Source organism: Miniopterus natalensis, chromosome 12, assembly GCF_054644295.1.
Source record: "Miniopterus natalensis isolate mMinNat1 chromosome 12, mMinNat1.hap1, whole genome shotgun sequence".
NCBI classification, from domain to species: Eukaryota; Metazoa; Chordata; class Mammalia; order Chiroptera; family Miniopteridae; genus Miniopterus; species Miniopterus natalensis.
In genome coordinates, this window is record NC_142092.1 from 73,760,697 (window position 1) to 73,783,695 (window position 22,999).

Sequence of the window (22,999 nt, forward strand, 5' to 3'; positions counted from 1 at the left end):
GCGTTTACCTAGCACGCCGCTCAGCTTCTTCTTATTTCTCCGCCTCCTCTTCCTGGCTGGTTTGACCCAGGGGCTGTCAGGCTTCCCTTTCCTCTTGAGAAACTTCTTCTTGATGCTGGACTCGGAGCTCTGAGAACCGAAGCACAGGACAGGAACAGCTAAGCACAGGGACTCCAGAAAGCCAAGTGCTCCAGTTTTGTTTCCTTGCAAAATAAAACACCTGCTACAACCTGATTCTTCAACTAGAAAATTAATTTCACTTTTAGACATTTTTCTGGGTTCCACTCTAAAAAGATATCCACGCTTTTCCCCAAACATCACTCTAAGCTCTGTTATTTTACGGGCCCCAAAAAGGGCCACAAACATTAAAATAGGATGTGTAAGTTGTATTTGAGTTTGGCATAGAAAGACTACGTGAGAAAGCTCCGCTTAGGAGCTGCATGAGCTCAGGGAGAACCACACCCACAGGTGCACTCCCTCTGCTGAGAGGACCAGTGCTGCCTCCCGCCTCAGCCTCAGAATCAACGTCTGGTGCAGGGCGAGGGCAGAGGGACTAGTGCACTTCTAACTGGTCTAATGCACTTCTAACTGGTCAAGATTTGTTTGAGTGTTTCTAAAATCTAGGTGGAAAAAGGGCATCTACCTGCCACAAATGACAGACAGACGCACAGCACGAACCGCCAGCCCTTGTAACTGGTCTAACTCAAGGATGTCAGGCTTCCTGCCTACTGTGGACATGGAGAAATTGAAAAGAATGTGTTCATGAGACAACTAGATACACCAGGTGCAGCGGCCTGGCCTTTCTGCCAACTGCTCTGGTGCTGGAGCCCCGGGTTGGGGGTGCTCTGCCCAGGTGACCCTCTGAATGGCCGCCACCCTTGCCCCTGCCGTCTGGGGACCCCTTGATGGGAAAACTTCGGAAGACCTGCAGCAAGCACTGCATCCAAAGCTCGCTGTCACCTCATGCACCGTCACCAAGTCCGTGTCTGCCCTTTTTTCTCTTCCAACCAACAGGCGGACACCACCCACATCTCCCCACGAGCGCTCCTCAGCCCAAATGACCCCAAATTCCCCGAGCTCCCTCCCTACAGCTCGGAGACCCTCTCGGTCTCAGGACCAACCCATCCTGGCCGAGGTGCCCAGGCTTGGCGCCCTCCCCATTCTCAAGCTCACCATCCCCACCCATGGCCCTGCCTCCGTGATGTCTCCACTTGGCTGCCCAGTGACAACAACACACCTGCGCCCGCTTCCATCCCTCACCGCCCTTGACACCCAGCCCACAGACGGGTGCCGCTCCTTCTACCTGACCCCTCCAGCCTTCCTTCCCTCACAGTCCTTGCGGCCAGCTCCCACTACACCCGGGAGGCACCGCGGGGCCCTGACTGCCTGCATCCTGAGGCCCCGCTTCCGCCCAGTGCTCTGGCGCACGGGGAGCGGCCGCCTCGCGCTAGGCAGGGGCAGACGCGCCACTGTTACCAGGTCCGACTCGTCCTCCTCCTCCTCCTCCCCGGTGCCAGCCGACTCCTGCTCCTCTTCGGACTCGCCGTCCATCTGACCAGGCGCACAACGAGCCAAAAACAAAACAGAAACGAATGAGACCCTTCGGAGGACCACATTTTCCAAACACTGGCAGGGTGGGGGGTCCTGTGAGGCGACAGAGCGCCTGCCCGCCCAGGGGCCCGCCCCCAGCGCATGGCTGCCCCATGGGAGACCGCGAGGAAGCTGCGTGCGCCTGGCGCACTGAGAGGCAGCTTTCAGTCAGAGTAACAAGACACAGAGAGAGGCTTTCAGAGGCACAGGAGAATGTGAAATGAGCCCGCCCCACACACCTAAGCCCAGTCCACCCCAGGGCTCCAGCCGGCAGTCACACACCTGGCCTGAACACAGCGCGTTCCTGTCGATTCAGAGGACGGGCCACCAAACAGTTTTGTGAATGTTACTTGCTTCTAATTAAAAATGTGTTTTGGAACTTTCCACATTAAAACAACAGATACCTACTTTTTCTGCCGTATATGCCTTTTCTATCTGACGTACTCAGGTAATACACGAATAAATTTTCGATTCAGAAGACATTAAAATACAATGAGGGACTGATGTCACCCACATGCCCCCTCTCACCCAGTCCCCAAGGCAGGGGCGGGTCAGGCACACACTGGGCCAGGCTCTCTGGGGCGCGGAGACGGCACAGACCCTGCAGCTCCACACGGAGGCTGTGTCCCAGACCCGCCAGGACCCTCCAGGGCCAGCCCCAGGCAGGTGCTGCCACCTGCACAGGACACTCTGGAAGTTCCCAGAACGCTGCACTAGCTCTGCTCAAAAGGCACCAGCAGCCTCCAAAGGAGTCACACATCCCCAAGGACAAAAACAGTGTTTCCCGACGTCACTCCTCGTTTCCATCTCATGCCATGTCTCGCGGGCCTTACCCGCCGTCCGCATTTCTACCAAGTTCTTGCTTTCCTACTAACTCGTGGAAGCCACACACACAGGATCCTAACACTCTGTCTGTTGACTGTGTTATAAATATTTCCTGTGTGGAGTGCTTTAAGCTTTGCTTCTGGAATTCCTCACCTAAACGCTGAGGTTTCATCTGAACCTGTTGAACGTGCCTGTCTCTCGCTCCGTGCCTTCGGGCTCTGTGCCTTGCACTAGGAGGCCTTCCTCACTGGCCATCAGAAGAATAGTTTCAAACATTTTCCTCCGCCATTCAATATTTTGTGTTGACACTTTCAGTCTTCTGGAATTTGCTTTTGTAAATAATAGCTTTCCTGGGAAGTAATTCCCTTAACCTGAGATTCATCATTTCAAGTGTCCCGCTGGGTGGTTTTTAGTGTGTTCAGAGTGCGACTGCCACCCCAACAGATTCTGGAAAGGATTTGCATCTGTTACATACCATCGGGCAGGGGTCCACACCTATGTTCCCCAAAGACCAGCCAATTGTCCAACATTTACTGAAGAGTCACAGTCCCCAGACCACAAATGGAAACCCCATTCTCACAATGAACTCTATCTTCACATACAAGTAGATGGCTATGGACCCCACCGCTCCCACCCTCCTCCACTCCTCACAAGTCCAGTTTCGGTCACTGTCCCGTTGGTACTACTCCTGCTGTTACAATCCCCACAGCAGCTGCTCCACACAGTCCTGTAGGATTTCGAGGACTGTTCTGAATCTGTGGATAACACAGGGAGATACAACACCAGTCCTTCTCTTTCAGACAAATAATGGGTCTTTCCACAAACTTGTCATTTTTTATAATCTCTTTCAGCAAATTCTTAGTTTTCCTCTTCTAAGCAACAAACATTTCCTGTTAAATTTACTGCTAAGTATGCTGGTGACATTAGAAAATTGTAGTTTTTTTATAATTATAGTCACACTTTATAGTTTTTAGGTGTGATACTGTGGTTTTGTTTCTCAGACAGTCCTGACCTTTTAAAGATCCACACCGAAGTCTTTGCTTCGAGACAACCGTGTCCTGGACAAACAAGACTGGCCAGTGCTGGTGACGCCACTGTCTGCTGTGCCTGCACATCTCACATTTCCTTGTAGAATCTAGGTCCCAGGCGCTTCCTGGTGTTGCAGCCGCTGCACTCTGCCCGGCTCTGCACGTTCGGGGCAGCACAGGAAGCTCTGCTCCAGCTGCAAGGCTTCTCAGCTGGCCGTCCTGGGTTTTTGGAGGATGGCTCCACTCTCAGCAAACTCTTCTCCCCGGTCCTTTCAAATATGAATGTTTCCTCTGGTTCTCGTCCCACAAGAGCTCAGTGATCAGCTGCAGAGCTCACGGTGGGAAGAAGGGACAATCCTCCCCCTTTTTACTACTGATCCTAGAAATGATCTAAAACGCTCACCATTAAGTAGCATAGCCTTTATTTAATATGGTATCTTTAAATTCCATTGGGTGTTTTTTAAATTTTAAAAAGATTGCACACTGAAGCTACCCACTAAAACAGGCAGATTAACAACTGTTACCCAGCTCCTCCCAAAGCATGTGAGTGACCATGTGGAAGGAGTGGGATGATTGTGAGGGTTGTGGGATGATGACACACACGGCAGCTACAAAGAAGGCGAGGCCGAAACCCGAGGAAACAGGGAAGAGAAGGGACCACAGACAGCCGGCACCACCAGGTCCGATGCTCAACAGAGGCCCTTACCCAGCACGTAAAGGTTCAGGGGCCGGGAGGCCAGAGGAGACCGTGGCCCAGGAGGACCAACTCTGGCTACGAGGCCCAGCCACAGCCTCAGGCTAGGAAGCGAAGGTGCAGCTTCCCCACACAGCACCCAAAATGCCTGAGACCCCCAGCTGCCTGCCACATGACCAGACCTTGTGACTGGCTTCCAAGGCGGCAGCTGTGGGAGGAGGTATCCTTTGGCAACACACAATGGGGCCTCACTTCCTACCAAAGGACTTTTGAAAAGGACAGGTGACCAACCCCCTAGACACATGCCAAGTCAGAGCAGGCACTTCACAGCAAGAGGCAGCTAACGGGACAAACTGGAGACACACCAACCACTTGGGAACGGGACGCAGGTCTGACCCAAGATGTCCTGCAGGCCCCCATGCGGCGGACACCAGTGGATGGCTAGCAGAGATCTCAGTGAGACACCGTGAGCTGTGCCTTTGTGCTCACGTGTGACGCGATCCCACTCACGGGTGTGTACCTGGTACCCACGGTGTTCGCTGCAACATCATCTGTAGCACCGCAATGCCTATGACAGTGGAATACACAGTCAGCAGAGTCCCCACAAAAAGATGTGTCTTCTGTTGGTTCTTGACATCCTGGTCTCAGGACTACTTTATCTTCTTAAAAATTACTGAGAACAGGGAGCATTTGGGACCTTTCTCCCCAGCATACGTCATCAAGTTTGGCTCAAATAAACTCTTGTTTTAAAAAGAAAGTTTACTGAGACCAACAGAGCACTTTTGTTAATGTGTTATACTGGTTAACATTTACTGTCACAGAAATTTAAACCGACAAATGTTCAAATCACAGCATAGCTCCAATAAATGAGAATTTAAAAGGCAACTACCACTTTAGCATTTTACAAATATACTTTTGACCCCAAGACTGCCAGAGAGGGTCTCAGAGAACCAAGTTCACTTTTAAAACCACTGTGATGTAACAATAAAAATATCAATACAAATAAATCCCACAAACATAACACTGCGTAGATAAGCCACACTAGAAAAAATGTGCACGGCAGGATTCTATTTATGCAACAAACAAAAACAGAACAGATGACCCTTGGAGACAGGGAGAGCGAGGGCGCAACTAGGCACAGGATGCTCAGCCTGGGCAGAGAGGAGACAATCAGGTGTGGCATTCTTGGCCCATCCTGCAATCATGAAGCAATCGCCAAATCCAAACACAAGCTGACTTTACAAGACGCCTCTGAGACACACACAGGTGCTCTCCAGCCTTGCTCATTGGATCTGCACGCCGCTAAGTCCTGATAACAGGTGCCAGGAACAGTCAGTCTCCTCTGAGCGAGTCTACGTCGCACCATCGCCACTGTGAACACATAGCTATGTCTGTTCAACTGACACTGCAGTTAGGGTGTTAGGTGCACAGCTGTGTCGACTGATGCTGAAGTTAGGGTGTTAGGTGCTCAGCTGTGTCTGACTGACACTGTAGTTAGCATGTCAGCCTCAGATTGGGCCAGTGTATTTACCTGTCTTTCTCTATTCACTGGAATGGTCCCATATTAACTCAGTTTTTCTCTATTACATTTGTTAACTTAGATCTCTTCCTGCCATCTTATTTTGTTTTCCACTGACCACAGTGTCTTCTTCATTCCACTTTGTTCCTGGATTCTTTTGTTGGCTTGACACTCATTTAATTTTTTCCTTCATAGCTATACCTAGAGTTACTCAGTGTCCAGATTCTTTCTTAAAGATGAGAACCTTGATCAAATTAAAGAATCGAGACACAGACTCACATTCACATGCCATACTGTGTATGACAACAATGGCTTTTTAAATCAGCAGGGAAAGTAAATCAGTCAATAAATGCTATTGACACACGTGGATAACCACTTTGAGGGGATCCATGGAACCCTGACCTCTTATTTTAAGTTTTGAGATATAATTTATAGTCCATAAAATTCAGTCACTTTTTAGTGTATTTACTTTATACTTTATCACCAAATAAATTCTATATGAATCAAACACTCATACACAAAAAATGAAATCCACTAAGTATCAGATGATAGCTTAGCCCTGGTCAATTTGGCTCAGTGGTTAGAGTGTCGGGCCGAGAACCGAAGGGTCCCAGGATAGATTCCAGCCAATGGCATGTACCACAGCTGCAGGCCCCTGCGGGAGGCAACCAATCGATGTCTCTCTCTCAGATCGATGTTTCTCTCTCTCTCCCTTTCAGTCTCTCTGAAAAGCAATGAAAAAAAATCCTCCGGTGAGGATTAATAAATAAATAAATAAATAAAATGAAAGAAGACAGCTTACATCAACTTACTCAAAAGTTGAATAAGCCGAAAACTCTATTGTAATTAGAACGCAGAACCTGGGAATCATGCATCAAAAGACTAGTCTCTGTGGGCTCTGACATCACAGGCAGGGCGAGAAGACAAACCACACCTGGGGAACTGACTGTCCACCTTTACACAAAGCTCCTGACACTGCACCATTAAAGATGCACAGCACATACGAACAACGGGCAAAGGATATTTAGCAGGGGGTTTACGGAACACTAGACTCATCAGCTAAGATAGTCCAGCTTAAAAATGATCGATAGTTTTCTAAGAAAAGTCTAATACGTGAAACAGTAAAATCAAAACTATCTACATCAGCCAGCTTCCCAATGTGCCCCCTCTTTAGTCTATCCCTCAGAATTGAGCGCCTACAGGCATGCCCAAACATCCCCATTGGATCAGAAATTGTAGCCACACAGTGCTCATGGAGACCCTGGAACAGGGCTGGGCCCCAGGACCAGCTGCAGGCAGGGCCCAGTGGACAGGGGCCATGCTGCTGCTGCTGTGACCAAGCCACCACACTGCCACCTCCCAGAGCTGGTCCTCTGGTGGACATGTGACAAGGACAGGCCTGGCCCACCTGGGATACACCAGGCATTAACAGATGGCATGTAACTCAACAGCCCTGGACACCCACTAACTCTGACCAGGAGGAGAGGCTCCCCATCAGCTCTTTACCTGCGGGAGGACAGCACCTGTGGACGGTGAGTCACGCCTCAGCCAACAACAAGCAGCCCTCATGAGCACAGTCAGCCATCAACTGAGTCCTGTCAACCTAGAGCCTAAGGAGCTCAATACGTTTATTCCAATAAGCACTTCAACAAACACTGTACAGGGAGACAAACACTTCTCTAATAAAAATAAAATGACATAACAATTCAAGAAAAATAAACACAGAAGTCCACGTGAGACGTAAACAGGACATGATGGCCTCACAGGGCCCCCACTGCCCACTCTCAGGGCACACTCACAGGACCACTCTCACAATGGTCCACTCTGTAGTCTCCGGACCCGAGGGGGGGAAGGCCTACCTTCTGGGTGCGGTCACTCTCCGATACGCTCTCTTTAGAAGTCCTGCTGTCCTCCGTGGGGAAAGCGGCAGCCTGCTCAGCGCCCTGGTCCTCGTCTTCGTCGAGCTCCTCAGAGTCATCCTCCTCTGACTCGATCTCCATGCTCTCCCCATTCACATGAAGGGTGCTGTCACCCAGGTCCTTCTCGCTCTGGAACAGGGGCAGGGGTACGTCCGTCACGCAGAGCCCAGGAACAGGACAACCTGGTAACAACCCACCAGGGCAGGTGTACGGGACAAGTGGCGGGGAGCATGGGAAGCAGGTGGGCCTCCACCACCACCTGGGCAGGAGGCGAGGCCTAGAACAGCGGTGCCTCAGAGCCTGGGGTCCTTCAAAAGGGAAGGAGGTTGTCCAGCACTCTTTGGCCACGGAGGTGGACACAGACAGGACCCCCAGCACATGGGCAAGCAAGGCGAGCGCTACCCTCACCTTGGCGCCCGCAGTGGAATGAGCTATACTCTTAAACATCTCGACCACCGTCCTCTGCTTCAACGCTTTGGCCTTCTTCCTGGGAACCAGGCTGTAGGTCCCCATTCTTCGTTTCTTCTTCCGAGACACTGCAGCTGCTAAAACAAAAGGCAAGAAAGCTAAAAAAAAAACAGTCAAAAGGAGACAAGTAAGGAAAATCATGCCATTCAAATGTTTTTCAAGGTAGGTGACAGCTCAGAGGACCTGACCACCATTTAGCACACCACATAGGGACGCACCGGCTGCCTGTCCTAACTGCAGAGGGGGATGGCAGGGGTGTTTCACAGGCCGTCTGGTTAACTCACAATAAAACACTGAGCCATATGAATGCAAATATGACCCTGAAAGCCCCCAACCCTGAACAGCAGTGCAGTGGGGCAGCAAGGCCCAAGGTGTCAGCGAGGACCAAGGAAGAGTCATCTCCTGCTGGCCACGGGGAGGGGAAAGAGGGCATCTTCCTGAGATTGATTTCTCACCCAAACGAGAAGTGACTCACACGTCTAGACGTGTCCAGCGCTAAAGAATGGCCAGGCAGCAGTGCCCAGTGACCTTCCCGCCACCCTATTCCTTGCTCAGTCCAGGAACTGAAGGGATAGAGGCCTGTGAAGCACCTATCGATGTCCACGAGGACACAGGGGCAAGGGTTGGGGTCGTGGAGCACCAGCGGCAGGGAGACTGAGCAGGGGCTGGCCACGCTGGATGATGCAGCACCAGGCTGCCTCCTTTCACAGAATGAGGTTCTCAACAACATTTTATTTTTTAGAAGTCCAGGGTTTAAAAATCATTGAGAGAAACTCTGCTAAAAAGGGCTGAAAAATGCCTCCTTTTTAGTTATGCACAGTGTAGAAAAGACAGCAGGGAGACACGCACAAGTACAGACGGCAAGCACTGTGCAGTGGCCTGGGGGGCAGTGCGCCTCAGCCAGGCGAGGGGTGGGCCCCCTGGTGGGGGCTCTGAACACCTAACTCATCACAAGGAAATTCGAGCTGAGCAGATGACTGGGCACCAAGTACAGGTGTGCCCAGCCTGATCTGAGTGCCGTAATCACAGTGGGGGGGCAGCATGTGCTCTGTAACCTACCTGTGAACCCACTCACCTTCCTGCCTGTGCAGCCCAGCTGGAAGAGAAGAGAACCTTCCGGGACCATCACTACAAGGACCTGCAGCCTTGAACTTTCTGAGGCCGCTAATGCACCAGCTCCAACACCCCTCCCTCAAGGACATAGCACAAAAGGGCAGAGGAAGGAGTGGGGTTTGCAGAATAAAGCAGACAGAAGCTGTGCCCACTCCAGGCTGTACCAGCACTGTCACAGAGGGCTATGTCCACAGGGCCATACTGAGCAGACAACACCATCGCCGTCTTGAGCAGGCTCTCTGGTTTCCCACAGACTGACAGGTGCACTGGGACTGCAATACGGCCAGGTGGCTACGAGGGTGCTCCCTCATCAGAAGACACCTGCGAACATGGGAACTGGAACCTCTGCCTCCCTGCAGGTGACAATACCGGGAACAGCTGGGGCTGAGGAGTACCTGTAACCACAGGACACACTACACTGCCTAAAACTAATATGCTAATAAGCAGCCCACGTCCAGATGACGGACAGGAAGAGTAGAGAGGAAGCTGGGGAAGGATTAACTGTGGGAAACTGCCAAGTCCACGGAGCACTTCTCAGGAAACTCAGATTTAAAAGATGATAAAATAATAAAGCTAAAACAGGAAAGACCTTAACACTAACAGAAACACTGACTTACTTGTATAATTCCACACAGTTGTGCAAAGAGCCAGATTTAACTGTTTGAAACAAATAATATTGAGTCAAAACAGCCAACAACTTGGGGGTGAGGAGACAGACTGACGCTGTTCTCTAACCACCCAGGGCTCCAGCAGACAGGATGGGACCCAGGTAAGTGAGGCACCCAGGGAAGCAGTCACATCCAGGACCAGCCGGTTAGAACAGGAAGGGTGGAGCCCCCAACCAAGCCTACGACTGTCACGAAGCAATGGGGTGACGTCAGGGACTCAGGAGCCAGCCTGAAGGGGCAACCCTGGGACATCCTGTAACAAGTCCTATTTGAAATAAAAAGATAAATGGACGGGCAAGTGAAGCACTTCCTTCCGGGAGAAGCTCCTCTAATAAATGGGGAGATGACGGAGTTAGACCACCCTGTGCGATCAGTCTGGGCAGGTGTCCTTGGGTGCTAACACCACCTGGTGGAAGGTGAGCAGAGCCTTCAAGTCCCTCCTCCCAAGACACATACTGATCACCATTTGGGAAACAGTAGCTTTATGACCAAGGGACCTGCAGACCCGGCCTGGCCATGGTGGTCACACACCCCTCCCATGATATTACGTGACCTGAGCTGACTCCAGAAAAGAGCTGCACACCCACATGAGGAGCGGTCCAGATTAAGGAGACACTCAATGAAGTGACTGCAAGACCCTGGACTGGAACCTGGACCAGAAATGCTTCCTTTGCTGGAAAGGGCACCAGCAGGCCAACAGGAAAAAGCTGGACACGGTGTTGTGGTGAGGTTAACATCCTGATGACGCAATGCCCTTATTTCAGGGGCTTTACACTGTCATTCTTAGGAAACAACATTGAAATATCTAGAGGTTAAAGGGGCCAATGTCTGGAACTAGGCTCCTATTTCAGAAATAAAGTCACAAGCTATGCACAGGTACTGAAATGTGATGGCACAAGATGCTTTGCAGAACGTTCCTTATGAGGAAAAAGTACTTTAAAGTCCAGAAGAAGATATGCACCTACAACTGTCGGCACTCCACAGGCCAGCCTTTTAGGTGGACAGCCCTCCGCACGCAGGCACCAGGCTGACCTGGATCCTTTCTGCAAATCTGCGCCCCACGTGCACAAAGGCCTCACTCACACTGAGGGCCTTTCTGCTCTGAAGCAAGTCACCCTGCCTGCAGGAATTGTGTCCTAGAGGCTCAAAAGGGAGCTCTCGCTGCCCCATTCAAGGCACATCCACCGGCACCCTCCTGTGGGGCCATGCATTCAGCCCACCTCCTGCTAAAGGACCCAACCAAAATGACACGCTCAGCCACCATGAGCAGAAGAGGGCTCAGAAGAGCAAGAACTGCCACAGGAAAAGTGGTGGACAGCAGAGCTGGAACCAAACCACCAGCTCTACAATCTCCACCACTGGTCTCCCAATACACCGCAGGGAGCTCTCCAGCCCAGCGTCTTCCGCCAACAGGATGACCGAGGCAGCAGGATTCAGTAATGAAACAATCTTCATGTGAGACTACCAACGAGCAAGGAAGGCAGCCCAGGCATGAGAGGAGGCTTTGGAGAGAGGCTTGCCTGGCCTGCAGGTTTCCAGAAGAGAGAGCACAGAAGGACCTGTGACCCCAGCGCCACTGATGCTGAGCACACTCGCACTCCCAAACGCAGTTCTAGTCTGGCAGGTGCAGGTTTGAAGCACACACTCAGGGCATTTACCTGTCTGTGACTTTGTGGTGGCCATGTAGCACTGGTTTTGAGGTAGCGACTGATGAAGGGGTGGGAAGGGGGGCAAAAGCTGCTGTCGTCCAAAATCAGCAATGTTCTTGCTGATCTCCTCTGCTGGCTCCTCATGACTTCGAGCTTCTCGAGCTTCTCTGGGGTCCTTGCCGGCTGCAGGCTTCAGAACAAAGACAGTCAGTGGCTGTAACTACGCACCAGCAGACGGCCATGGAGACAATGGGCCCAAACACAGCTCCTTTCCCATAGACCCCCCTCCACTGAGATGAGCTACTGCGAGAGGCAGGAGAAGTGGTGCCTGGCTCCAGGACCGTGTGGGCCAGACCACGAGCTAAGAACGGCGCCTACACTTCTATAGGAAAGAGAAGCAGCAGCAGTGACTGTACGTGGCAAAACCCGAAGTATTTCTACCTGGCCCTGTGCAGAAAGTTTGCCAGCCCCTGATTTAGGTAATAGAAACTATTGCTAAGTTAAAAGTACCCACAATGGGCTGCATCAAAAGCTTTCCACACATGCCTGCAGGGTGGTGCAGCACTGCCACCCTGAGCTGCTAGCACCCCAAAAGGGATATATGCACAAAAGAAAACCCCCGCATTTCAAACTGTCTTTGCTCAGTTTACTGAGCTCCTAAATCTGTTCCCCTCCTCAGCTCCCCAAGGCTCCCACAGCTGGGATACCAATGCCCAGGCCCCAGCCCCGCAGTCCCTACCGTGCCCGACACCACCAACTCTAGGTCACCTACAGCCCTGAGGTAGATCGACCTCAAATCCAATTCAACTTAACCAAATTTTATTGTGCATGCTGTAGGTGCAATAAATAGTAAAGCAATAGCATCCTTCAACAAATGATGCTGGGAAAACGGGACATCCACACGCAAAAGAATGGAGCTGGACCCTTACGTCATATTAGATACAGAAAGTCAACTCAGAATGAATCTAATATCCAAAACTATGAAACTCTTAGAAGAAACAGTGGGGAAGCTCCATGACACTGGATTTGGCAGTGATTTCTTGGACATGACACCAAACACATAGGCAATAAAAGAATAGATAAATCAGACTTTTCAAAAATAAAAATTTCTGTGCATCAAAGGACACAATCAATGGAATGAAAAGGCAACCTAAGGAATGGGAGAAAATATTTGCAAATTATGTATCTGATAAGAAGTTAATATCCAGAATATGTAAGAATTCTATAATTCAATATTAACCACCAGATTAAAAAATGGGCAAAGCATCTCAATAGACATTTCTCCAAAGACATACAGATGGCCAGCATGAAAAGACACTCAACATCACTAGGCACCAGGAAAATGAAAGTCAAAACCACAGTGAGATAGCACCTCATGCCCATTAAAATGGCTACTATAAAAAAAAAACACAAAAAACTACACACAGAAAATTGTCGATTACACCTCAATTAAACACACATGGAAAAAAATGTGTGTTGGTGAGGGTGTGGAGGAACTGCAGCCCAGGGTGTGGTTCACTGGTGGTGGGAATGCAGGGGTGCAGCTGCTGTGGAAACGGCATGGAGGGTCCACAGAAAGCTAACTGCAAAGTGACCACGTGGCCAGCAGCGTCACTCCCGGGCAGGCACCTAGAAGAATGGAGATCGGAGTCCCAGAGATGTTTGTACACAGAGTTCAGAGGAGCATCAGTCACAGTGGCTAAGGGCTGACGTCACAGAGGACGGATAAACCACACGTGGTCCATCCACACAACAGGTCAACACCCAGCCCTAAAAGGGATTTCTGACTCCTGCCACAACAGATGACCTTTGAGACATGATGCTGAGTGACATAAGCCAGTCACAGAAGGACAAACCCTGTAGGATCCCACACGAGGTCCCTGGAGGACTCAGACCCAGAGAGACAGAAAACCCATGGTGGGGGCTGGGGGGAGGGCAGGAGGGGGGGAGGGGGGACGGAGGGAGGGGGAAGGAGGGAGGAGGGAGGGAGGAGGCAGTGCTTCATGGGAACAGCCAGTGTGGGAAGACAAGCAAGTGCTAGAGATGACGGTGGCTCCACAAACAGGCCACTGTGCTGTCAGAGCTGAACACATTACTTTGGTCAAGGCGGTGTACTTTACGCTAAGTGTATTTTACTACAATTTTTTAAAAAAAGGCCTCCCCATCTCCCAGGCCACTGGCAGGGAGCTGTCCTGACCCTGCAGGCTCTAGCATGGCCCCTGGAGCGTCCTTCCCCCTGCAACAAGGATGCTCTCCAGCCTCCTCCAAGCACAGCTCCTTCCACAGCCTCCACCGTGCCAGCCCGCGGCCCAAGAAGCACTGTTTCAGAGTAACTCGTTAGCCCTGCGAAGGCTCTAGTCTTTCTCCAACATGACAGGGTGTGTCTAACAAAGTCATTGTCTGAACACAGGCTCACGTATGCTCCTTTGTGTACCCTACACCAGTGCTTGTAGACAAATGCAAAACATGGTCTTAAAGTAGCCGTGAACAGGAGCAAAAACAAACCTCAGAGGAAACAGCCACATGAGGCTAATTAGGGACAAAACCCCTCCTTAAATTTAAGATGTTATTTTTAAAAATTTTTTTAAAAGGAAGAAGATTCTAGGTTTTGCTAAAACTCTGTTATTTGATAAAGCAAAAAAAATAATAAAAACAAGAACTGCCTTTCACAGAGGCTCCCTTAATGGGTCCTGGGCACCCCAACAACACCCCACAGAGTGCACCTGTCACACTTGTGCAGTGCACCTGTCACCCCGCCACCCACCCGCATCCAGACTGCAGAGAGCTGCCTATATCTCACCTGGCAGCCAAACCAACACAGTCCAGTCCTTGCCACCCCACCCCAGTGTCCTGGCTGCCAGCTCCCCAGCTCCCGGGCTGCAGTTCGGCCTCAGCTGGGGGGATGAGCCCTCGTAGCATATGCAACGTCTCCTTCCAGATAATTCAGGTGCAACTGAACAGGACTGCACAGCAACCGCACTGAGAACCATGGAGCTCAGAGAACAGGGCTGCGTCTTTTTCCGAGAACCTGGAGAATACCAGTGGGCACATGGGATGTGGTGACAAAGATCAGGAGAAAGCTGCGGGGGCCACTGTGCGGACACCCCCTGTAGTATGAGCAATTCAGGTAGAGAAATGGGGCTGCAATGTCAGCCAAGGGAACACGGACCTCAATGCAGGACAAAAGGTTCCCTTCTAGAAGCTTCTACTTTCTTTACCCAAACAGCGGAGGCATCTACTGAGCGTACCCAACACCAGGTATGCGGAGCAAACTGCTTCTGCACTGCCAGAGGATGGGAGACCATGCGGCCTGCCAATGCCTGGATTTTACACTCTTACAAAGACAAGGGGTTTATCATGAGCCGGCACGACTCACTTTATCATTGGAATGACTGGTTTTAAAACACAATTTTCAAGCTCAGTTGGTTAGAACATCGTCCCCATACACCAAGGTTGCGGGTTCGACCCTGGGTCAGAGCACACACAAAAGTCAACCAATGACGCATAAATAAGTGGGACAGCAAATCCATTTTCCCTCTCCCCCTTCCTCTCTCTCTAAAAAAGCAATGGAAAAAATATTCTCAGGTGAAGATTAAAACAAAACAAACAAAACACCCATCAAAGCTGGACCCCGGTGAGGTGCCGTCTGAGGAGACAGAAGACCCACGTCCACAAACAGGGCAACGTACAAAGCATATCCTAGCGCTGAAGAGACGCACAGACCCACAGGGCCCACGGGGAGGCTGCCAAGAGGCAACACACCTGGCCTAGATGACAGACCAGGCTGGCATCAGAATGCACACCAGCAATGCCAGGTGCAAGAAATCCCAAGGGAACCTGACGGCAAACCCAAACACACAGAGCTGGGGGAGCACACATGACCCTGCAGACACAAAGAAAGCACGCGTGGCAGGTGTGGCCGACATGGTGACAGCAGCAAAGGCAACTGGTTCAGCATGAATCAGTCAAGTACCACCTATTCTCAGCACAAACCCTGAGCTGGTAGCTTGGTACAGGGATGGAGACCTGGGAGCGCCTTGGGTGGGGCCCCTTGTCCCCTCCCTCTGTGACACCATGGCCCTGACCCACTTAAAGAGTCCTGCTTATTCACCTGCCAGGGAGTTAGTGTGGGTGCAGGGGTGGAAGCAAAGCCCCCAGCCCAAAGCAGGAGTGGTGTCCGTGATGTGATGTGTCTACTCATGGGCAATGGGCACCGACAAGAGCACAGCCCAGGGAGCACGCTAAGGGCCCCGCTGCGCCGCTGCCCCTCAGGCTGTCAGCAGCGTCTCCTAACCTTCCCGGCCTTGAGGCGACCACTGCTATTTGCTGGCCCTTCTCCTTCCTGCGCTGACGCCCACCTGCCATGGTCACAACCAAAGAGGAGACAAAGGAAACGGCAGGACAGGTGCCGCCCCACCCCAACCCGACGGGGCGCATTACCAGGCCCAGGATGGATTTCGGCATGGTCTTCCGAGCCCTATGAACCTTGACATCCGTGCCCGGTGCCGTGGGCTTCTTGTCCTCTGAGTCTTTGCTCCCCTCCCCAGGCCTAGCTGGTGCAGCGGTGGCTGGCGTCTGAGAGAGCACACTGGGAGTCCGCCCTTTGCCGGCCACTCCGGGGAGGGTCTTCGCAGCATGACCAGGAAGGGAGGGTGCCAAGGTGCTGGGGACTCGCAGGGCTGGCTCCTGCAGGGCTGGTTTACCCAGGAAGTACCCGTTGCTCCCAACGACGGCTGTCTGTGTGAGGTCCTCAGCCTGGACGTGGTTCTGCTTCTCCGCTTCAGTGTCTCTTTCTGAAACCCCGTTTTCCGCTATCCGGGCTAATTTATTGGGACCTTCCTGGGGGCTGGCTTTCGAGGTTTCCTGAGTATGCTCGGCTGCGTTGACATGCCTGCCAGCATCGCTCTTCTCACAGGACCCATTGGTGGCCCCGTCTGCAGCCACATGGGCATCTCCTCCCAGCTTCTTGGGGGAGCCTTCATCGGTGGCCATAGAGATCTCTGCAACAGAGGGAGAGAGTCAGTGCGGCTGCCTGCGCAACACCACCTGCTACAGGTCCTCTGATGGTTCACAGGCACTGTCCAAGGAAAAGCCATTATTTCATGTACAATCAAACAGATTAAATGTAAAATAATAGTTCAGATGTGAACCCTGAAAGTTAGCTGGTTAGGTGTGGGAAAGACCACATCCTTAAAAGAAAAGCCTGTGTCTGTTCTGCCCTGCATGCAAGGTGTGAGTGGGGGCTGCAGTCAGGCCTCGAGGGACACAGTCCTAGATCAGAAGCACAAAAACAATCGCCGCCCCCAAGATTTCAACACACATGAGGCAGGTCCACACCTTGACAGGAACTGAGGTGCCACCACGAAGCCAACCTGAGCATGACCTGTAGGCAGAATGCTGGCTTCAGAAGTAGCATCACAACAAACTAAAAGAAAACGGGTAACAAACCCAGAAAAGGGCCTTATATTCACTGTATCAGCTAGCATGCCGTGACAAAGCCCTGGTCTACAAGCCTGTTCTCTACAGAAGCTCAATCTCCTGCACACTCCAACAGGCTGTCTGAGACTCGCTGTAAATAAGTGCGTTTCATGTCAGAAGACCCACAATGCACCGACTCTCGCTGACAGACAAAAGGAGACTCCATGGCCACATCGCTGGAAGCAGGAAGAGCTTCGATCAAGACCAAGGTGCACCACTCCCTGTCTCCTTGGTCTCTACAAGATCATCACCTGACAGGTGGCCCCAGAACCAAGGTATCCACGGACAGGGTTCTGTTTGTGTGCTCACTGCTTAGCCCCGAGCGCAGACCCTGGCCTGGCACAGGGTGCGAGTGTGATCCACATGTCCCAAGGGAATACTCCTTTTTAAAACCCTCAGCCAAACTGAATAGGTGGGACTTTAACTGGAGAAAGCAATGCACCCCCATGCGCAGCAAACACACTTGTTCAGAAACAGTGAATGAGTTCCAGGGGAGATCAGAAATAACCTAAGGACGCTGCAAACAGCACTGTGTTAGCACAAGCGGGTGTGGGGACAGGGCAGGAAGAAACTGGGTCCAGGACTAGAGGTGGGAGTGGGACTTCCCTGCACTTCCCAGCCAGTCCCTTTTAAAAACATTACCAATTAGCAATTAAAACAAGAGTGGAATGCAGCTACACGGCTGGACACACAACCAAGCTACAAAGATCAAGGGTATTTTCTACACCAGCATGAGCAAAAACATATATGAGGAAAATATAAGACACTATTCAAAAGGTAGGTAAAAATTTTAAGGCATACACTATTTTAGCCAAGATTACCAAGGCCTCTGTGGAGAAAGAAGCGTTAATTAAATCATTTCCTGACCGTCAGTGGGCGACAAAAACACCAGATGTCGAGTTGCCTCAAATCACATCTATAAACTCGATGATGTCCCATCAGAACTCCAGTCAGTGTCCTAGCCAGCGTGGCTCAGTGGCTGAGCATCAACCTAGGAACTCAGAGGTCACCGTTTGATCCTGGTTAGGGCACATGCCGGGGTTGTGGGCTCCATCCGCAGCAGGGAGCGTGCAGGAGGCTGCCAATGGATGTTTCATTCTCATAGCCACATTTCTCTCTCCCTCTCGCTTCCCCTCTCTCTAAGACTTAATTAAAAATATATATATTTATAAATAAAACCAAATCCAACATCATATTCAATCCACCAACAATACTATTCAAAATACCTAACCAAAAATTACAAAATATTGCCCAGTCGAGTGTGGCTCAGTGGTTGAGCATCGACCCAGGATCCAGGCGATCGGGTTCGATTCCCGGTCAGGGCACATGCCCGGGTTGTGGGCTGCAGCCGATCAATGACTCTCTCATCATTGATGATTCTATCTCTCTCTCTCCCTCTCCTTTCCTCTCTCTGATATATTTAAAAAAAAAACCACAAACCTTTAAAATAAAATTACAAAATATGCAAGAAATTGGGAGAACCCATAATGAAGAGAAGAGCTGGCCAGTGAGACACGATAATGACAGGATGCTGGGACGAGCAGGTGTGAATGTTACACGCAGTTATTGCAGCACTGCTGATTTAAAGGAAAACACAGCCATGGAGAAATACAGGAGACTTCTAAAAGAGAAACACAGTCTCTGCAATGAAATTCTCACGTGGTGACACTGACAGCGGACCAGACAGCGGGAGATCGGAGACTGCAGACGCGCCACAGGCCTGTCAAAGGCAGCAAGCAATCTGCGGGCCACAGGAAGCAGCAGTCTGATGCACCATCCTTAGAGGACTCACCATGGGAGGGAGTAAAATATACACATTTGAGGAAGACATGGCTGAAAATGTTTTTTGCCAACTATTTTCCAAATTTGATGAAAATGATAAAATCAGTGAACAAAGAACCTAATGAACTCCAAGAGAGATAAGCACCAACAAACCAGACCAAAGCACAACCATCAAACTGCTGAAAATCACTGGTAAAGAAAATCTTAAAGCCGGCAAAGAAAAAAGACAGAGCACATACAGAGAAAGAGGTGAGAATCACAAGTTTCTGGTGAAACACTGAGCCAGCCAGGAAGCGATGGAACAGCTTCAAACTGCTAGAGTAAAAACTGTCCTCCTGGAATTCTACAGCCAACACAACACCCATCAAACAGCATTTCCGAACAGACAAGAGCGGAGAAAATTAGTTACCAGCAGAAAAGTGCTCAGAGTGTTAAACACTGTCCTTCAGGTGGTCGGGCAACAATCCCACATGGAAACTTATCTAGGCAAAGGAATCGAGAGCACCAGGAATGACAAACATGTAAGGAAACAAAATAACAGAAAACTGAATGCTTAAAGCAAACATAGTAACAATGTAGAAGTAACATTCGTAGAAGTAAAACCTGTAACAGTAGCATAAAGGACAAGAGGGAGGAACTAAAACATTATACACTGAATAATAACACTGAAAGGGTAGACTGATAAAGATGAACACTGTAAGCCCAGGAGCAAACACTGGCTGGGGGGGGGGGCTCATAAGACGATAGTGGAGATGATAAGGAGGGAATCATAAGAAGTACTCCGCTCAAAGGAATGCAGTGCGAGGGAAAAGGAACAAAAGGGGAAAACAGGAAAAAGGACAGTATGACCCAATTAAAGCAAAATGAACCGATGGCCCAAACACTCTAATAAAAAGGCAGCAACTCTCAGATCTGATAAAAGTAAGATCCGGCTGGTTATGTGGTGTCTATGAGAAACCACTGCACACATGTTTAGAAGCAGACAGGTCAAATGTGAAACTGGGGCTACACTCTGCAGACACCAAGCAGAAGGAAGCTGGATTGACTGTGTACACATTCAGTCAAGTAGACTTCAGACAAAGGGTTATTACCATTTGTAGATGACATGACCATCTCTACAGAAATTCCTAAGGAAGTAAAAAAACCTATTAGAAATAATAAACTAGTTCAGCAAGGGCGCAAGATATGAAATCAATAAACAAAAACAAATTGTATTTCTCTCCAGTATCAATGAACAAAACAAAAGAAAATAATTCCCTTTGAAATAGCATCAAAAATATAATACTTAGGAATATATTTAAAGAAAAAAGTCTAAGACTTCTGCACTAAAAATTACGAACATTACTGAGAGAAATTACAGAAGACTTAAAAGAAAGACACCCCATATTCATGGGTTGGAAGACATGGTATTGCTGAGATGGCCACACTCCCCAAATTGATGTCCAGATTCAACACAGTCAACATTGTAATTGCAGCTGGCTTCTCTGCAGAAATTTACAAGCTGATCCCAACACTCATATGGTAAGTCAAGGAACTCAGTATAGGCAAAATACTGAAATAGAAAATAGAGCTGGAGGCCTCACAGCCCCCATTTCCACACTCAGTGCAAAGCAGCAGCAATGAAGAGAATGCGGCACCAGCAAAAGGGAGACATCTGATCCACACATAGAACTAAGAGTCCAAAAACAAACCCTCATGTTAACAGACAACTGAGGACAACTCAATGGGGAAAGAATGGTCTCTCCAACCCATGGCGCTGGGACAACTGGTTTCCCACATGCCAAAGAACAAAGCTGAACCCCTACCTCACTCCATATACAAAAATTAACTTTAAGTGGATCAGAGACCTAAATGTAAGAGAGAAAACTATAGAACTCTTAAAAAGAAAACATAGGCATACATCTTTGTGACCAGATTTCTTAGATGTTGCACCAAAAGCACAAGAACCAAGGAAAAACCAGATACACTGGGCATCAAAATTAAAAACTTTCGTGCTTTACAGGGCACCATCAAGAAAGTGAAAAGACAAGCCACAGAATGGGAGAAAATATCTGCAAATCACATCTGATAAGAAACCTGTATCTAGCCTGGCCAGCTTGGCTCAGTGGGTGAGCATCGACCTATGATCCAGGAGACCGTAGTTTGATTCCCAGTCAGGGCACATGCCTGGGTTGCAGGCTCCATCCCCAGTTGGGGGCGTGTAGGAGGCAACGGATTAATGACGACTCATCACTGATGTTTCTATCTCTCTCCCTCTCCCTCTCCTTCCCTCTCTCTGAAATCAAAGATATATTTTTAAAAATAAAATAAAAAAAGAAACCTGTATCTATAACAAAAACCAATAACCCATTTTAAAAACAGGCAAATAACTTGAATAGATACTTCTCCAAAGAAGATACACAAATGGTTAATAAGCCCATGAAAAGATGCTCAGCGTCAGCAGCAGGATGTGCTGTCAGACAGGTGGCAGGTGCCAGCAGGGGGTGGGGGACAAAGCCACCCCCCCTCGCCCAGCGGGAGGGTACAGAACACTGTGGCTGCTGCGGGCCTGTCTGCGGCTGCTTCACAGGGGCTCCGGCCTGGGCCAAGTGTGGGGGAAATGGCACCTGGCACCATTCACCACTTCTTTTAGAAAAGGCCGTGAGGGAAGCCAGGGAGGACACTTCCCAAGCTTCTAGTTTTATCCTGTCCAAGACACGCTGGGCGTCATCGTGTTCCTGTGAGAACTGTGAGGTGCCGTCCTCTGGCGCGAGCACCCTGTGCACCCAGTTTGTGAGGTGAAGCACCCCAGTGGCTCTGGCTGTGAGGGATGTGAACGAAGCTGCCGGAACATTCGTATAACCACTCAGTCTCTCTTCTGGGTGGACGTGGGGTGTCTGCTTCTCACTCTTTGATAGTCTTTTCTTTGTCTAGGCCTTCCGCATGCCTGTTCCTGGGGAGGGAGAGATGAGGAGTACCGAGGCAGGGGCAGGCCCTTACCTTCTTCTCTCAGCAGCTCGGTCTTCATGCAGCAGTCCTGCTTGGTCTCCCCCTTCGCCGGAACTGCCTGCTAAAGAGAAACCACTGTCAGTCTGGTGCCTGCACAGGCAGACCAAGCAACTCACCACCGTGACTTCTCTGAACAGAGTCCCACCGGAACCAAAAACAAGTCACAGGTCACAGTTCACTACGGGTGGCCGGACAGCTCGGACCTTCCAGGAGCATCAGGACACTGCCAAGGGAACTGCACTGCGCCTGAACTCTGGTGCGGGTGTTAACGAGCAGTGGGCTATGCGCTGCTAACACTGTGACGCCCCTGCACTGCCTGCTGCTACACAAGTGCTCCAGATTATTTCAGAGTGCACTCTGCTGCCGACGGCGACCCACCTAAGTGTCTAAATGTCTCAAATGTCCAACGACCTACCAAGCTCCAGAAACGGATGAACAAAGTGACCTGGGTCCCTGGTACTGGTCTACCACACGGAGGCATGAATCGCAAAGGCCTCCTGGAATGGCTGAGACACACACTCTTCCCTCTGGGAAGGTCTGCCTCTGGTGGAGACATGAACAGGACACACAGAGGCTCTGACCGGGCCCCCCAGGCGCAGCAGTGGCCACAAGTCCCCGCAGAAGGAGAAGGGAGTGCCCAGCCCACTCTGGGGGGGCCAGGGGATGTGGGCCCTCCAGGTTTCCCACTGAGAGCTTCTGAATCCACAGGCCTAATGCCCATGATACTTGTGTAACTGACTCCATCAGGGCCGCGGCCAGCAGCCAGCACAGGAGGCGGGCAAGGAGGGCCTTCTCTCCCCACAAGCGAGATGTTTGGTTCTAGCAAAAGCCAGACGCCGAGCTCTAAGCTGCCACTTGCTTGCTCTCTGCTTTAGATGCTGCCCACCCAGAACCTGGGCCAGAGGTGGCATCATCCCTGGAGCAGTGCTGAATGCAGCACACATGGCACAGGGCTGCACCCCCGAGCTGGGGCTCTGATGGGACACATCTCTAGGCCAGGAAACTTCTGAGATGGAGAGTGCTCTGTCCACCCCAAAGTGTAAGCTATTCTGGACACAGCAACGCACTAGCTAACTATGGAAAGGGCTGGGAGAGGAGGAACGAGCCCTTTCCGTGTCGAGTGCGTTTCCTTTTTCCTCTTTTGTCTTTCTGTTTGTTCCCTTGGCAGGAAAAGGAGCTGGTTCCTAAATCTGGAAAACACAATTAATATAGTCGTCCAGAATTTACATTTCAGGGATTCTGCAATATCAGAACAAACTCCCTTTCCATCTGCCACTT

At 50.4% G+C, this 22,999-nt stretch overlaps 1 protein-coding gene across 5 annotated transcripts in view; it reads right to left on the bottom strand.

The window, feature by feature from the left end:
- Positions 1-22,227, bottom strand: part of EHMT1 (euchromatic histone lysine methyltransferase 1) — a 55,367-nt gene extending 33,140 nt beyond the window's left edge. The window contains exons 1-7 of one of the 5 annotated variants that reach the window (XM_016211836.2): positions 21,713-22,227; positions 15,914-16,473; positions 11,483-11,663; positions 7,984-8,141; positions 7,516-7,704; positions 1,477-1,551; positions 9-129 (exon numbers count right to left, since the gene is read on the bottom strand). In XM_016211836.2, coding sequence (XP_016067322.1) covers positions 9-129; positions 1,477-1,551; positions 7,516-7,704; positions 7,984-8,141; positions 11,483-11,663; positions 15,914-16,473; positions 21,713-21,740 — 1,312 coding nt within the window. In that variant the 5' untranslated portion in view covers positions 21,741-22,227. The remainder of the gene's footprint in view (positions 1-8; positions 130-1,476; positions 1,552-7,515; positions 7,705-7,983; positions 8,142-11,482; positions 11,664-15,913; positions 16,474-21,712) is intronic. The other 4 variants (XM_016211833.2, XM_016211834.2, XM_087823077.1 and 1 more) reach the window with 4 other exon arrangements.
- Between the last annotated feature and the right edge of the window lie 772 nt (positions 22,228-22,999).